This window comes from Pleurodeles waltl, chromosome 8 (genome assembly GCF_031143425.1).
Source record: "Pleurodeles waltl isolate 20211129_DDA chromosome 8, aPleWal1.hap1.20221129, whole genome shotgun sequence".
In the NCBI taxonomy this organism is placed as follows: domain Eukaryota; kingdom Metazoa; phylum Chordata; class Amphibia; order Caudata; family Salamandridae; genus Pleurodeles; species Pleurodeles waltl.
In genome coordinates, this window is record NC_090447.1 from 473,009,495 (window position 1) to 473,025,228 (window position 15,734).

At 43.8% G+C, this 15,734-nt stretch overlaps 1 protein-coding gene across 1 annotated transcript in view; it reads left to right on the top strand.

The window, feature by feature from the left end:
- Nucleotides 1-15,734, top strand: part of TMEM182 (transmembrane protein 182) — a 129,063-nt gene that overhangs the window by 60,414 nt on the left and 52,915 nt on the right. Inside the window, exon 3 of the mRNA XM_069204440.1 lies at nt 6,665-6,763. Coding sequence (XP_069060541.1) covers nt 6,665-6,763 — 99 coding nt within the window. The remainder of the gene's footprint in view (nt 1-6,664; nt 6,764-15,734) is intronic.

The window sequence follows — 15,734 nt, forward strand, 5'->3', positions numbered from 1 at the left end:
TGTGATTCCACTTATATCCACTGTAGGAAATGACCATCTTCTGCATGATGTCCCTGAGACCAATACTTTATCTGCTTTGCTGACTTTAGAACTATGTGCACTTTACCCAACTAGGAAGCAGTAGAGTGCCTGCACTCTCCTTTTAAATATGCTTGCATTTGCTTATTCCTAACTGTCACATTTACCTTGCTTGAAAGCCCCTAGTACATGGGGTAGAACGTGCAGACAGGGCCTGGAAGTTGAGTATCACTTGTGGACTGCAACACTTGTTGTGCCATCCATTGCAGTGACAGGACAAACATGACTTCATGCCTACCCTGTGTGGCCTTACTAATGGTGTGTAAAACCTGCAGGGCGGCCTGTTAAAAAAACTCTTTTTGAAACTCTCCCTTTCAAATATTAGTAATTCTGTTCATGTAAGCTTTTTAACCCACAAGGCAGGGTGCACATTATTTAAAAGTTGGACATGTGGAAACTTAATGTGACCAGGTTCCTACAGTGATGAAACTTTAAAATCTATTTTTACTGTGGCAGGCCTAGCTGTCCTGTACAGAAATCCAGAGTACAGATAAAAATACTAATCCTATGTCAGGAACTGGACGTGCTAGAAAAAGTATTAAACCAGTAGTTTTAATTGTTATTAAAAATCCAATTCCACGGTGAAGTCACATTTTAATAAATATTAGGGAAAGGGAGATTTAGTAAGTTTACACTTTACCTTACTGAACTATCAGGCTAATTAGCATAAGCCTCTGCCAGCTCTCAGATTGTGCTCAGCCTTGAAAAGGTGTGAATGAGGTGTGAAATGCCTCTCAGCAGCAAACAATAGGCTGACCTGAATGGGCAGAGATGACTCGTCTGAGCTCAACACAATATTCAGGATGGGGCTGTGGGTATCCTTTTTAAAACTACACTGTTAAATCCTCCTTGACAGGTCTTTTGAGCTACATGTCAGTCTTTGGCACATTTGAGAGAAAGAAAATAGGATGGCAAGGCAGTTCTTATGTACTTCTGTTCTGGTTCCCAAAGGCCCTGTTTTTTAAATACAGACCTCTGCCTCTGGGTTTGTTCTGGGTACTGTATCTGCTTCAAACTGGGTTTTAGTGTTAGATGTGGGAGGACACTGGCGATTTCCCTATGACACTTCCACATACACACCCAAACCTCATATCTTAATGTAGCTAACTCCTTTAGCCTTCTTAGAAATGCCCCAAAACAATGCATTTTGGTCCTGGTTGCAGTATGGCTAACAGTAAGTGTTGAAAAATTTGGTAGACTTACCATTTGGAACGTTTACAATATTGATTAGGTAGGAGCCACGAGCTACCCCGACCTACTAGCTGGTGCCATGCATACATGTGACATCCCCAAGCAAACTTGTGAGAGCACTTTGTGACTTTCAGAAGATCAGAAGAAGACTGGGTTGGCTGCCTGTGATCTAGGAGGAGCCCTGGATGACTGTCAGCTCCCTTTTGTACCCAGGGTAGAGAAGTAGACACCAAGGATCAGTTGGTTGATTTTTCTTTTGGCTGTGGGGAGATAACAAGCTGCACAGCACTCCCCCTCACTGCGCATGTATGTTTGGCCGGCTGTCTCGAGCCGGCCAAGCACACATGTACAGTAGGCTCTCTCCAGCCCAGCAAAACAGTTGCCGTGCTGGAGAGCATGCACTGGCTCCCAGTCTGCCTGGGAGCAGCATTAGGATTGGCCGCAGGGCAGGCTGAAAGCCTGTGCCTGCAGCCTGCGACGGAGGAGAGGAGCGGCGTGGTGGCGAGTGAAGGTAAGTGGTTGTTTTTTTTTAAATGTAATTAATGCTTATTCCCCCTTCCTCCCCCCTGGGCTGCCCGCCCCTTCCGTTCCCCGCAAGCCGCTACTGGTGACTTCCTTGAAATACCCATTCTAGAAAACTATGTCATGGAGGGATCACTCTCCCTCATTGTAGTTTTCTTTGAGTATATTACTTTCAATACCCACTCTTCACATTACTAAACCTCCAGAAGCAGTGACAACTGACTTAGCCAGAGCTAAGGGATATTTCAGAGAGGGTTGTAATAGTAGGAATCAGAGATCAAAGTTAGTGAATCTGCCTATCAACTTTCAGGAGTAACTACAGTAAAGAATGGTGAATTTTTTTTATTCAGTTTTGGTAGGGAAAAGGTAGACTGGACCCTCTAAATGCATAGTTGGCAATGTGTCTGGCTTTGTAAAGTAGCGTCCGGCATGAGATACTGAAATAGAAGTAGTACATATACGTAAAGAGACTTTAGTGTTGAAAAAACTGAAGTCTCAAACTAGAGTAAGTCAAGTAAGAAATGATGCGCCTCTTGAGCAAGTGTACATGTGGAGGAAGCCTGGGTTCAATATTTGTAGGACGTACATGCAAGGAATGTTGCATGATACAAAGCTGGAACAATGTACAGAGTATCTGATATTGTTCATCTTGGTTGTAAAAAGGATAACATGGAAGGGAAGAGAGGAACAGAGGTAAGATTTTGTGAAATATGTGCAATGTTTCTAGATGGGAGGTCTCAAAAGATGTTATTGGCTGGACAGTTTAGTTAAGAAAAGTGGGTTGTAGAACACAAATGTTAGTATTCTGTGATGCAAGTAAACGAAACATACATTTTCAAGTATGTGACTGAAAGTCACATTTTTTATGCAAATAATGGTATGTGACAGGAATGGATAGGAGACAATGTATGAATGGTTTGTTTTACACTTGAATATTGTTCTATGTATTCTTTATTGACATTGATGGGTGTTAGAAATGGGATCTTTGGTTGGCAGTCAGGTTACCCCCTGTCCAAGCAAGGATCCTGACTCTAGTCAGGGAAAAGGAGAAATTCACCCGGTTAATCCCTACTCACCTCCTTGGTAGCTTGGCACAAGAAGGCAGGCTTAACTCAGAAGCAATGTGTAAAGAATTTGTACCAACACACACAGTAATACTCTACAAAATGGACACAACACCTGTTTAGAAAAATGGGTAATATTTATCTAAATCAAACAAGAACCAAATGACAAAAATCCAACATACACAAGTTAAAATATGAACTTTCAAAAAGAATAAGAGTCTTACTCCATAAAAAACAATGGAAACGATGATGTTTTACAAAGTACCTGGTTAGTGTAAAAAATAAAGCCGCTCGGTCGAGCGTGCGTCGGAAAAGGGCAGCGATGCTATGATTCCTTCCTCGCAAAGAAGGTTGTGTGTCGTTTCTTTTCATGTCGGGTCGTCGATGCGTCGTTGTTTTCTCTCGCATGAGAGTACATTGCGAGTTTGCATATTTTAGCAGCCTCTTGTGAATTTGGAGACATGATGGATATATATTCGAGAGATCAGTTTGTATTTCATTGTTATTAAAAATATCCAAGAAAGGCTCTTAGCATGTAGAAGTGCTACACTTACTGAAGGCATGGACCTAGCCAAAGGAATTGAAAGATCTCTATTATCCACAAAAATGTTATCAACAGGAAATACACAAAATCAAGCAGTTTGTATTGTTCTTGAAAAGAAAAATTATTTTAAAAGTGGATACAATTATTTGACTGTGCAGGAGAAACGATAGTCAGGGACATACTTTGTAAAAAAAAAAGTTGAATTGTTATAGATGTGGCTTAAAAATCACTTAGGAAAATTATTCAGGGAGTGCAGCTATTGATAAAAGATGTATGAAGTGCCAAAAGGTGGGACATTTTGGGGCCTTGCGTAGAAATGCAAGGTCAGCTTGTAAAACAAAAGTCAATTCAGTGGAGGAATTTGATGAGGAAATGTGCTCCAACATTTTACTTACTGTTGATTCAAAACAAGGGAAATGTAAAGGTCCATTCAGTAATAGTACACAGAGAATTATCCATATCTGCTGATTAAGGTTCACCAATTTCAATCCTAGCAGATCATACATTTTATAGATTGTGGAAGAGTGTGAATTTAATTGAGCCAGATGTCAAACAATGGTATTGGGTCATAATAGAGAGTTTGGAATGTGGTTGGGGGCTTTTATAGAGTCCTGCAGAATGTTGGTGACAGAAGTAACGTTGCTGAAGAAGAGGCACCTCTGCTGTAGATGGATTACTATTGAGGGCCCTATTATAATTATATTGCTTATAATAAAATGGTAATATTGAATTATCTATCGGAGTTCTACTGTAATTGAATACAACAGTAATAGATGTGTGGTATGAGTCCTGAATCTTTATCCAACTTTAAAGTCCAAACTGGTTTAGGCGTTGGAGTCAGTAAACTGTGTTAGATGAAAGTATACCTCTCATACACCTCTTTTCCCCTGTGGCCCAGTGACTGACACTTTTTTGTAACTCTGAACCCTACAAGTATCTGTAAGTCTCTTAATATAATTGGTTAGCATGTCCTTGAAATGATCTGCCTATGTGTGAATCTTTTCTCTTCCCTTGGCACATCCCAAGGCATACAGCCATGTGAGGACATAATGGATTTCTACATATTTGGTCTCCCAGGTAAACAAGGAAGCATCTCACCACTCAATAAAAAACACATATTGAACTCACATTAGGGTGCCCAACACTCTTCCTTTGCACAATGAATATGCATTTACTCATCATTCTCACACACTATTGGCAAAGTGGCATCAAATGGCAACCAGGGAGCCCTCCAAGTAAAGGGACATACTAGGTTACTCAGGCTCACCCAGAGGCCTAGATCCCTTGAGTCTTCGCCTCACTATTGGTGCTTCAATCCTATTAGCAGATGGCTTTTCTGCACTTGGAATTCTCCAGAAGCCTTGGCCCCCACTGTTGAAGCAGATATGCTAAATAGAAAATTATTTATGATGTTTATGTGCTTGAATAATGAAAAGTTTGTAGAGAAGTTAATCGTAGAGAAAATATTGTGCTTGTTTGAAAATGTGCCCTCGGGGCATGAAAGCCACGTATACAAAGTTGTACTTATAATAACTGAAACTGTATGAAATAATGAAAATATACAAGAATAATGTAGTAATATGTCATATTGAGACATATTACTTAGATAGATCTTTTCCAAATTAATGTTTTTCTCTAAATTGTTTTGCATGAAGCCCCACATGCTGATGCTAATTTTGGTTAGGTAGGCCGATAGGTGTCATGTTGACAGTGACAAATGACTGACAAGCTATTTGCTGAACTCTGCTATTAATGCTGGTATTCTTTTGGCATATGTAGGTGCATTTATGCATATGTTTTATTCAAGTTATGTTATGATGTTTTCCAATTACGAATTCATAATTGAGTTGATTGGATAAAGATTGATCTAACAGATGATTTAGTATTGTAATCAACAGGGAAATACATTTCTTTAAAACTCTTTATGAGTTGTGGTTATTCATGAATAGATGTTTATAGATGTAATTGAAAGTTAATGGTTGTTTATGCTGATTATTGATGTCAATAGTCACTACATGATTAGGATACTCCATGCGATCCAAAAGGTTCATTGACCTATACGCGTCCCCTTGTAAGTTTACTTACTAAGGACCAGGCGCGCATGCACCACAAAGACTATACTTGAGAACGGCCACAACAGTGCTAAAAAGCTAAAAATACCATGAAGATAATCTAGCTGGTGCTCACTTATATGTGGGTATTCTGATATGATTTGCTGTCTTATCACCCTTCTTCTTTCAATCCCTCTCACAAATATCTGTCTTCATGCATTTGAAACAGATCAAATCAGCCTGAACATCCTATTTATGATGCCATAGGAGATGCTATGTGTGGATAGGTACCACAATAGTATTCACACTACTTACATCCTTCAGCCCACACACCAAAAAAGTTATTAATTTAATGTCCCGGAGTTGCTGTTGGCCATACCAATTAGGTACCAATATCTAACGGGGGTTAGGACTTATTGTATAGCTTTAATTCATCTAGAAAGTGACTAAGGCATAATGATTGCATGTATATTTGCATGGGTTGGGTAAAGTGAGAATATAGCTGCAAACCAACGGTGCACAGAGGGGCTTCACAATAAGGGTGCAAGTAAAGTGACAGAGTGTGCAGTACTCATTCAAGCTATGACATTTATTGAAGAGCGGCTCTAAGAGGTGTAGAATTGTGGTATGTTGAAATGTGCATAATGGATAGGGGTGAGGATTTCCTGACAGATAGGGCCATGTGTAGAGGTGAACATAGTTGGAGATAATGGTCAAGTTGCAGAACAGGCAGGAGTAGGAGGTGCTGTTTGATGAGAGGAGTTGTGAATTGATTAGCTGATGTTTGAAAGTATGAGTTTCAATGTATTTCTACAGTTTCAGAAGGGAAGTGAGCTGGCTTATTTTGTGGCCCCATCTCTTAAAATTTACCAAGAGAGAACTCAGCATCTTGTCTTTTCCTTCTTGCATTTCTTTTTTACAGTCTAGCTGCTCTGCTACTGCATATCTTGTGTTTTCTCCCAGAGGTTTTATTCTCAAGATGCGATGGGGTGAAGTAGTTACTACTTTGTAGACAATACACTAGATGTTGAATGTTATGGTAGCTGATAACTGGAGCCAACAGAGTTGTATAATCATCAGTTGTGTTTCTGTTATGCTTTTAAGACCTGTGAATAGATCTGCTGCTGCTTAAACGTTGCTTTGATTCTTCATGACAGTTAAATGTTTAGCACGTATTAATTTTTGTAGGTAATACTGTCTTTTCTATTTTCTAGCCAACCAGTCACCTTCAAAGAACTGCACACATGCATATCTATCGCCGTTTCCTTTGAACCGGGATGCCAACAATACTGCAGCGTATGATTCTGCCATCAGTAAGTGCTTATTCTTATTTGAAGAAAGTACATAAATACATTTACAAAATGTGTAAACTCAATGGCTAGTGCCAGGTGATACTGATCAACAGAACAATAAGGGATGCGTGTATACCTTCCACTCTGCAGCATTATTTTCCAAATAGAATAGTTATTAGGTCACTTTATAATCATCAAAGGGCAACCTATACCTAAAACATAAATAACGTTTTCCTGTTGTGCTGTTCCACAGCCTCAGTAATCTCTCAAATTTCCCCGCACTTTCAGATTGAAAGACTTCTGAAAAAAATGAGGTCCAAAATTTTTACTGCCATGCCATTTTGGATAGCAGGGGCTAACTGGGTCTCCTGGGCCTCTCTGTGACTTATGGCCCACACTGCTTGTGAAAGACGACTTATTCACAGCAGCATGCTTATTCTAAACCGCCTGAGAGAATTGAGAGGGTATTTAGAGTTTAGTGGGTGTGGAATAGCTGCACATTTTGGCTGCCTGTTTAGAGTGTGTACCTGACAATCTCCGTTCGGGGGGCAGCGTAGCATGTCAGGGCTACTGGACATCAGCCATGGGTGCTGGGGTCATTTGTCACTGATTTATTGGGGTCCATCCTATAATAGCTCTGTAAATTGGCAAAGTGTAAGCAATTTAGCACTTGACTGTCAGTGGTTGTGATGACAAACAGTCATAGATTTCAGAGTGGTAATGTGGGGTGCTTCAAGCTAAGAAAGCAACAATAACCAGCAGTGGAATAAACAGTCATGATCAAGTCGAGAGTGGGCAGATGCCCAGGAAATGCCAGCTGTGGGTGCAAAGAAGCTGCCACCGGATGGTAGAAGCTGAGGATTCTGCAAGAACGACAAGGGCTAGAAACTTACCCTTTGGAGGATGGATGTCCCACGTCGTGAAGAGTCGTGCAGAAGTATTTTCCCGCAGAAAGACCACAAACAAGCCTTGCTAGCTGCAACGCTCGCGATTAGGGTTTTTGGATGCTGCTGTGGCCCAGGAGGGACCAGGATGTCGCCAATTGCGTGAGGAAACAGAGGGGGTGTCCAGCAAGACAAGGAGCAAGACAAGGAGCCCTCTCAGAAGCAAGCAGCACCCGGAGAAGTGCCGGAACAGGCACTACGAAGTGGAGTGAAACGGTGCTCTCCCGAAGTTGCACAAGAGAGTCCCACACCGCCGGAGGACAACTCAGGAGGTCGTGCAATGCAGGTTAGAGTGCCGTGGACCCAGGCTTGGCTGTGCACAAAGGAAATCCTGGAAAAGTGCACAGGAGCCGGAGTAGCTGCAAAACACGCGGTTCCCAGCAATGCAGTCTGGCGTGGGGAGGCAAGGACTTACCTCCACCAAACTTGGACTGAAGAGTCACTGGACTGTGGGAGTCACTTGGACAGAGTTTCTGAGTTCAAGGGACCTCGCTCGTCATGCTGAGAGGAGACCCAGAGGACCGGTGATGCAGTTCTTTGGTGCCTGCGGTTGCAGGGTGAAGATTCCGACGACCCACGGGAGATTTCTTCAGAGCTTCTAGTGCAGAGAGGAGGCAGACTACCCCCACAGCATGCACCACCAGGAAAACAGTCGAGAAAGCGGCAGGATCAGCGTTACAAGGTTGCAGTAGTCGTCTTTGCTACTTTGTTGCAGTTTTGCAGGCTTCCAGCGCGGTCAGCAGTCGATTCCTTGGCAGAAGGTGAAGAGAGAGATGCAGAGGAACTCTGATGAGCTCTTGCATTCGTTATCTAAGGAATTCCCCAAAGCAGAGACCCTAAATAGCCAGAAAAGAGGGTTTGGCTACTTAGGAGAGAGGATAGGCTAGCGACACCTGAAGGAGCCTATCAGAAGGAGTCTCTGATGTCACCTGCTGGCCCTGGCCACTCAGAGCATTCCAGTGTGCCAGCAGCACCTCTGTTTCCAAGATGGCAGAGGTCTGGAGCACACTGGAGGAGCTCTGGGCACCTCTCAGGGGAGGTGCAGGTCAGGGGAGTGGTCAGTCCCCTTTTCTTTGTCCAGTTTCGCGCCAGAGCAGGGCTGAGGGGTCCCTGAACCGGTGGAGACTGGCTTATGCAGAAATGGGCACCATCTGTGCCCATGAAAGCATTTCCAGAGGCTGGGGGAGGCTACTCCTCCCCTGCCTTAACACCTTTTTCCAAAGGGAGAGGGTGTAACACCCTCTCTCTGAGGAAGTCCTTTCTTATGCCTTCCTGGGCCAGGCCTGGCTGGACCCTAGGAGGGCAGAAACCTGTCTGAGGGGTTGGCAGCAGCAGCTGCAGTGAAACCCCTGAAAAGGCAGTTTGGCAGTACCCGGGTCTGTGCTAGAGACCCGTGGGATCATGGGATTGTGCCAACAATGCCAGGATGGCATTGAGGGGGCAATTCCATGATCATAGACATGTTACATGGCCATATTCGGAGTTACCATTGTGAAGCTATACATAGGTAGTGACCTATGTATAGTGCACGCGTGTAATGGTGTCCCCGCACTCACAAAGTCCGGGGAATTTGCCCTGAACAATGTGGGAGCACCTTGGCTAGTGCCAGGGTGCCCACACACTAAGTAACTTAGCACCTAACCTTTACCAGGTAAAGGTTAAACATATAGGTGACTTATAAGTTACTTAAGTGCAGTGGTAAATGGCTGTGAAATAACGTGGACGTTATTTCACGCAGGCTGCAGTGGCAGGCCTGTGTAAGAATTGTCAGAGCTCCCTATGGGTGGCAAAAGAAATGCTGCAGCCCATAGTGATCTCCTGGAACCCCAATACCCTGGGTACCTTAGTACCATATACTAGGGAATTATAAGGGTGTTCCAGTGTGCCAATGTAAATTGGTGAAATTGGTCACTAGCCTGATAGTGACACTTTGGAAAGAAATGAGAGAGCATAACCACTGAGGTTCTGGATATCAGAGCCTCAGTGAGACAGTTAGTCATAACACATGTAACACATACAGGGCACACTTATGAGCACTGGGGCCCTGGCTGGCAGGGTCCCAGTGACACATACACTAAAACAACATATATACAGTGAAATATGGGGGTAACATGCCAGGTATGATGGTACTTTCCTACACAACCCCCACCCCCAAACGAAGGACAATAAGACTAGCCATGACCTGATGAGTCTTCATTGTCTAAGTGGAAATATCTGGAGAGTCCATCTGCATTGGAGTGGGTACTCCCAGGTCTATGTTCCACTGTATAGTCTATCCCCTGTAGAGATATGGACCACCTCAATAATTTATGGTTTTCACCTTTCATTTGTTTTAGCCAAAGTAGAGGTTTGTGGTCTGTCTGAACAATGAAGTGAGTGCCAAACAGGTATGGCCTCAACTTCTTCAGTGCCCAGAGAACAGCAAAGGCCTCCCTCTCTATGGCAGACCAACGCTTTTCTCTAGGGGTCAACCTCCTGCAAATAAAAGCAACAGGTTGATCCTGGTCCTCAGAATTAAGTTGTGATAAGACTGCCCCTACCCCTAATTCAGATGCATCAGTTTGGACAATTAATTTTTTGGAGTAACAGGGTCTTTTCTGGAAAGGTGCAGAGCACATGGCCTGCTTCAGCTCCTCAAAAGCTTTCTGACAGTTTGCTGTCCATAATACCTTTTTAGGCATTTTCTTAGATGTGAGGTCATTAAGAGGGGCTGCAATGGAGCCATAGTTCTTTATGAACCTCAAATAGTACCCAGTGTGGCCTAAAAAGGCTCTCACTTGAGTCTGAGTTGTAGGGGGAACCCAATCTATAATAGTTTGGATTTTCCCCTGAAGTGGTGCAATCTGTTCTCCACCTACCAGGTGTCCCAGATAAACCACCTTCCCCTGCCCTATCTGGCACTTTGAAGCCTTGATAGTGAGGCCTGCCTTTTGCAGGGCCTCCAAAACTTTCCATAGGTGGACCAGGTGATCATCCCCGCTGGAGCTAAAGACAGCTATATCATCTAGATATGCTGCACTAAAAACTTCCAGCCCTTGCAGGACTCTGTTCACCAACCTTTGAAAAGTGGCAGGTGCATTTTTCAATCCAAAAGGCATTACTGTGAATTGGTAATGGCCTCAAATGGTTGAAAATGCAGTTTTTGCTTTTGCATCTTCTGATAACTTGATCTGCCAATACCCTGCAGTCAAATCAAGAGTGCTTAGATACTTGGCAGATGCCAGTGTATCTACTAGCTCCTCTGCCCTGGGTATAGGGTGAGCATCAGTTTTGGTTACCTGGTCGAGACCTCTGTAGTCTACACAAAACCGCATTTCCTTCTTTCCATCCTTGGAATGAGGTTTTGGTACAAGTACCACAGGAGAGGCCCATGGACTTTCAGAGTGCTCAACCACTCCCAGTTCAAGCATTTTCTGCACCTCTTGCTTTATGCAGTCTCTGACATGGCCAGGCTGCCTATAGATCTTACTTTTGACAGGCAAGCTGTCTCCAGTATCTATAGTGTGCTCACACCAAGAAGTGGTGCCTGGTACAGTAGAGAAGAGTTCAGAAAACTGACCCAGGAGATTTATGCAGTGGTCTTTCTGCTCAGCAGTAAGACAATCTGCTAGTACTACACCTTCCACTAGAGCATCTTGTTCTGTGGAAGAGAAGAGATCAGGGAGAGGGTCACTCTCTTTTTCCTGTCCCTCATCTGTTGCCATGAGCAGGGTGAGATCAGCCCTGTCATAGTAGGGTTTCAGGCGATTGACATGGAGCACCCTAAGGGGACTCCTGGCAGTGCCTAAGTCAACTAAGTAGGTGACTTCACCCTTCTTTTCAACAATTATGTGGGGTCCACTCCATTTATCTTGGAGTGCTCTTGGGGCCACAGGCTCCAAGACTCACACTTTCTGCCCTGGTTGGTACTGAACCAAAACAGCCTTCTGGTCATGCCATTGCTTCTGGAACTCTTGGCTGGCCTGAAGGTTTTTACTGGCCTTTTTCATGTACTCAGCCATCCTAGATCTGAGGCCAAGTACATAGTCCACTATGTCTTGCTTTGGGGCTTTTAAAGGTTGTTCCCAACCCTCCTTAACAAGTGTTAGAGGACCTCTCACAGGATGTCCAAATAGGAGTTCAAAGGGGCTGAAGCCCACTCCTTTTTGGGGTACCTCCCTGTAAGCAAAAAGGAGGCAAGGTAATAGGATATCCCATCTCCTGCAGAGTTTTTCAGGGAGTCCCATAATCATGCCTTTGAGAGTTTTGTTAAATCTCTCCACCAGTCCATTTGTTTGTGGATGATAGGGTGTAGTGAACTTGTATGTCACACCACACTCCTTCCACATGGCTTTTAAGTAAGCAGACATGAAATTGCTTCCCCTGTCTGATACTACCTCTTTTGGGAAGCCCACCCTGGAAAAGATTCCCAGGAGGGCCTTTGCCACTGCAGGAGCTGTAGTAGTCCTTAGAAGAATTGCTTCAGGATACCTGGTGGCATGGTCCACTACCACCAAGATAAACCTATTGCCTGACGCAGTAGGAGGGTCAAGGGGGCCAACTATGTCAACCCCTACCCTTTCAAAGGGAACCCCAACCACTGGCAGTGGAATAAGGGGTGCCTTTGGAGTGCCACCTGTCTTGCCACTGGCTTGACAGGTTTCACAGGACTTACAAAATTCTTTTGTGTCCTCTGACATTCCAGGCCAATGAAACAAGGGAACAAGCCTGTCCCATGTTTTCATTTCCTCCAAATGTCCAGCTAAGGGAATGTCGTAGGCTAGAGTTAGGAGGAACTTTCTGTACTCCTGAGGAATCACCAATCTCCTGACAGCTCCAGGTTTTGGATCCCTTTCTTCAGTGTACAAGAGGTTGTCCTCCCAGTAAACTCTGTGAGAGTCACTGACATCCCCATTTGCTTGTTTGACAGCTTGCTGCCTTAGACCCTCTAGTGTGGGACAGGTATGCTGTGCCACACTCAGCTCCTCCCTGGCAGGCCCCACTTCACCCAAAAGCTCAGCAGTGTCTGCTTCCAGCTCCTCTGGTGTAGGTTCTGCACAGGGTGGAAATTCTTCTTCCTCAGAATTAGAATCCACTGTAGAGGGAGGGATAGTAGGTACTGTTTTACCTTTACTAACCCTAGCTTTAGGGAGCACTTGGTCCATTCTTCCAGGATCCAAGTCACCCTGTCCTTTTTGCTTTCTGGCCTGAGCCCTTGTCAAAGCAAAAATATGCCCTGGAATGCCCAGCATTGCTGCATGAGCCTCAAACTCCACTTCTGCCCAAGCTGATGTCTCTAAATCATTTCCTAATAGACAGTCTACATGTAAATCTGAGGCAACCACAACCTTCTTTGGACCAGTAACCCCCCCCCCCAGTTGAGATTCACAACAGCCATGGGGTGGCGAAGAGTGTTGTTATGAACATCGGTTACTTGGTACTGGTGACCAAGTAGGTGTTGTTCAGGGTGGACCAGTTTCTCTATTACCATTGTAACACTGGCACCTGTGTCCCTGTAGGCCTGAACCTAAACACCATTTATTAGGGGTAGTTGCTTGTACTTATCCATGTTAATGGGACAAGCAACCAAGGTGGCTAAATCAATAGCCCCCTCAGAGACTAACACAGCCTCTGTGGTTTCCCTAATCAGACCAACCCCAACTAAGTTACCAAAAGTGAGCCCAGCTACTCCCTTGGATTGGCTATTAGTAGGTTTGCTCCCACCACCACTGCTATTTCTAGGGGCACTAGGTGTAGCAGCAGGGGTTGTAGTGGTAGGAGGCTTGGTGCTTTTCTTTGGACAACTGGGATCTGTTGTCCAATGGCCTTTTATTTTACATAAATAGCACCATGGTTTCTTTTTTTTATTTTGATTTGAAGAGGATTTGGGCCCACCACCCCCACCAGAGTGTTTTTGTGGGCCTGATGAAGACTCATTTTTAGATTTGTCCCCACCCTTGTCAGAAGACTTAACATCCTTCTTCTTGCCATCTTTGTCACCCCCTGTATGAACTTTTCTGTTCACCCTTGTTCTGACCCATTTGTCTGCCTTCTTTCCCAATTCTGGGGGAGAGGTCAGATCAGAGTCCACCAGGTACTGGTGCAACAAATCAGACACACAATTATTAAGAATATGCTCTCTCAGGATTAAGTTATACAGGCTTTCATAATCAGTAACTTTACTGCCATGGAACCACCCCTCCAAGGCCTTCACTGAATGGTCAACAAAGTCTACCCAGTCTTGTGAAGACTCCTTTTTGGTTTCTCTGAACTTCATCCTGTACTGTTCAGTGGTTAAGCCATAACCATCTAGGAGTGCATTCTTAAGAACTGTAAAATTATTGGCATCACTTTCTTTCACAGTAAGGAGCCTATCTCTACCCTTTCCACTAAATGATAGCCATAGGATAGCAGCCCACTGCCTTTGAGGGACATCCTGTATAACACAAGCCCTCTCAAGTGCATCCCCCTCCTTGTAAGGGGGAACTATCTTATGCAGATTCCTAGAATCATGCTCTTTTGCAGGATGACTATTGGGAATACTGCTGCTGCCACCATGGGATTCAAATCCCAATTTCTGTCTTTCTTTTTCTATCTCCAATGACTGCCTATCTAAATCCAGCTGTTGCTTCTTGAGCTTCAGTCTAGATTGTTCCACTCTCAATCTATTGAGCTCCCTTTCTAACATTCTGTCATCAGGGTGGGTGGGTGAGGCATGTCTAGAAAACAGAGGTATGCTGAGAATGAACAGAAGGAGACCTGGCCCTAACAGATGACACTCTAACATTCTGGCCTACAGAAGTAACACTTTTACTGTGATGAGAAACAACACTATGACTGTGATGAGAAACAACACTATTACTATGATGCAAATTCACATCAGTACCAGCTATGCTAGGTGGCTTGCTAGGGAGCAGGTTGGAAAGCTTCAGCTAATTTGTCACCAGAAGTGCCACCTAAGGTCTTATCTTGTTCAATGAGCATATTAACCAACAGTTGTCTTGAGGGATTCTTCCCTACCCATAAACCTCTATCTATGCAGAGACTCCTTGCTTCCTTCCAGCTAAGGTTATCATAAGCTATGTTGGACAGATCAAGAGTTTGGCCTGTACCAGACATTTTAGACAGTGTTTAAGGGATAGAAAAAGTGAGAAAAAAGTTTTTCAGAACTTTTTGAAAGACAGAAAAAAACTTTTTAAACTTTTTAAGAACTTTTTAGAAAGTTTAGAGGTACTTTTCAGCACTTAGTAAAGAAGTGAGAGAAGAAAATCAAAACCTTTTGGTTATGTGTACATACACTGAACTTGTTTTGTATATTTTTCTCCTATGAAAAGTACAATGACAAAAGTGGTAAGTAGTTGCAAAGTACTTATCCCACCGCTGCACAACCAATGTAGGAGGCTGGACTGGCTTGTAGTGAGTACCAAGGGGTACTTACACCTTGCACCAGGCCCAGGTATCCCTTATTAGTGTATAGGGGTGTCTAGCAGCTTAGGCTGATAGAAAATGGTAGCTTAGCAGAGCAGCTTAGGCTGAACTAGGAGACGAGTGAAGCTCCTACAGTACCACTAGTGTCACTTGCACAATATCATAAGAAAACACAATACACAGATATACTAAAAATAAAGGTACTTTATTTTTATGACAATATGCCAAAGTATCTCAGTGAGTACCCTCAGTATGAGGATAGCAAATATACACAAGATATATGTACACAATACCAAAAATATGCAGTATAGCAATAGAAAACAGTGCAAACAATGTATAGTTACAATAGGATGCAATGGGGGCACATAGGGATAGGGGCAACACAAACCATATACTCTAGAAGTGGAATGCGAACCACGAATGGACCCCAAACGTATGTGACCTTGTAGGGGGTCGCTGGAACTGTAAGAAAACAGCGAGGGTTAGAAAAATAGCCCACCCCAAGACCCTGAAAAGCGAGTGCAAAGTGCACTGAAGTTCCCCAGAGAGCACAGAAGTCGTGATAGGGGAATTCTGCAGGAAAGACCAACACCAGCAATGCAACAACGATGGATTTCCAGACGAGAGTACCTGTGGAACAA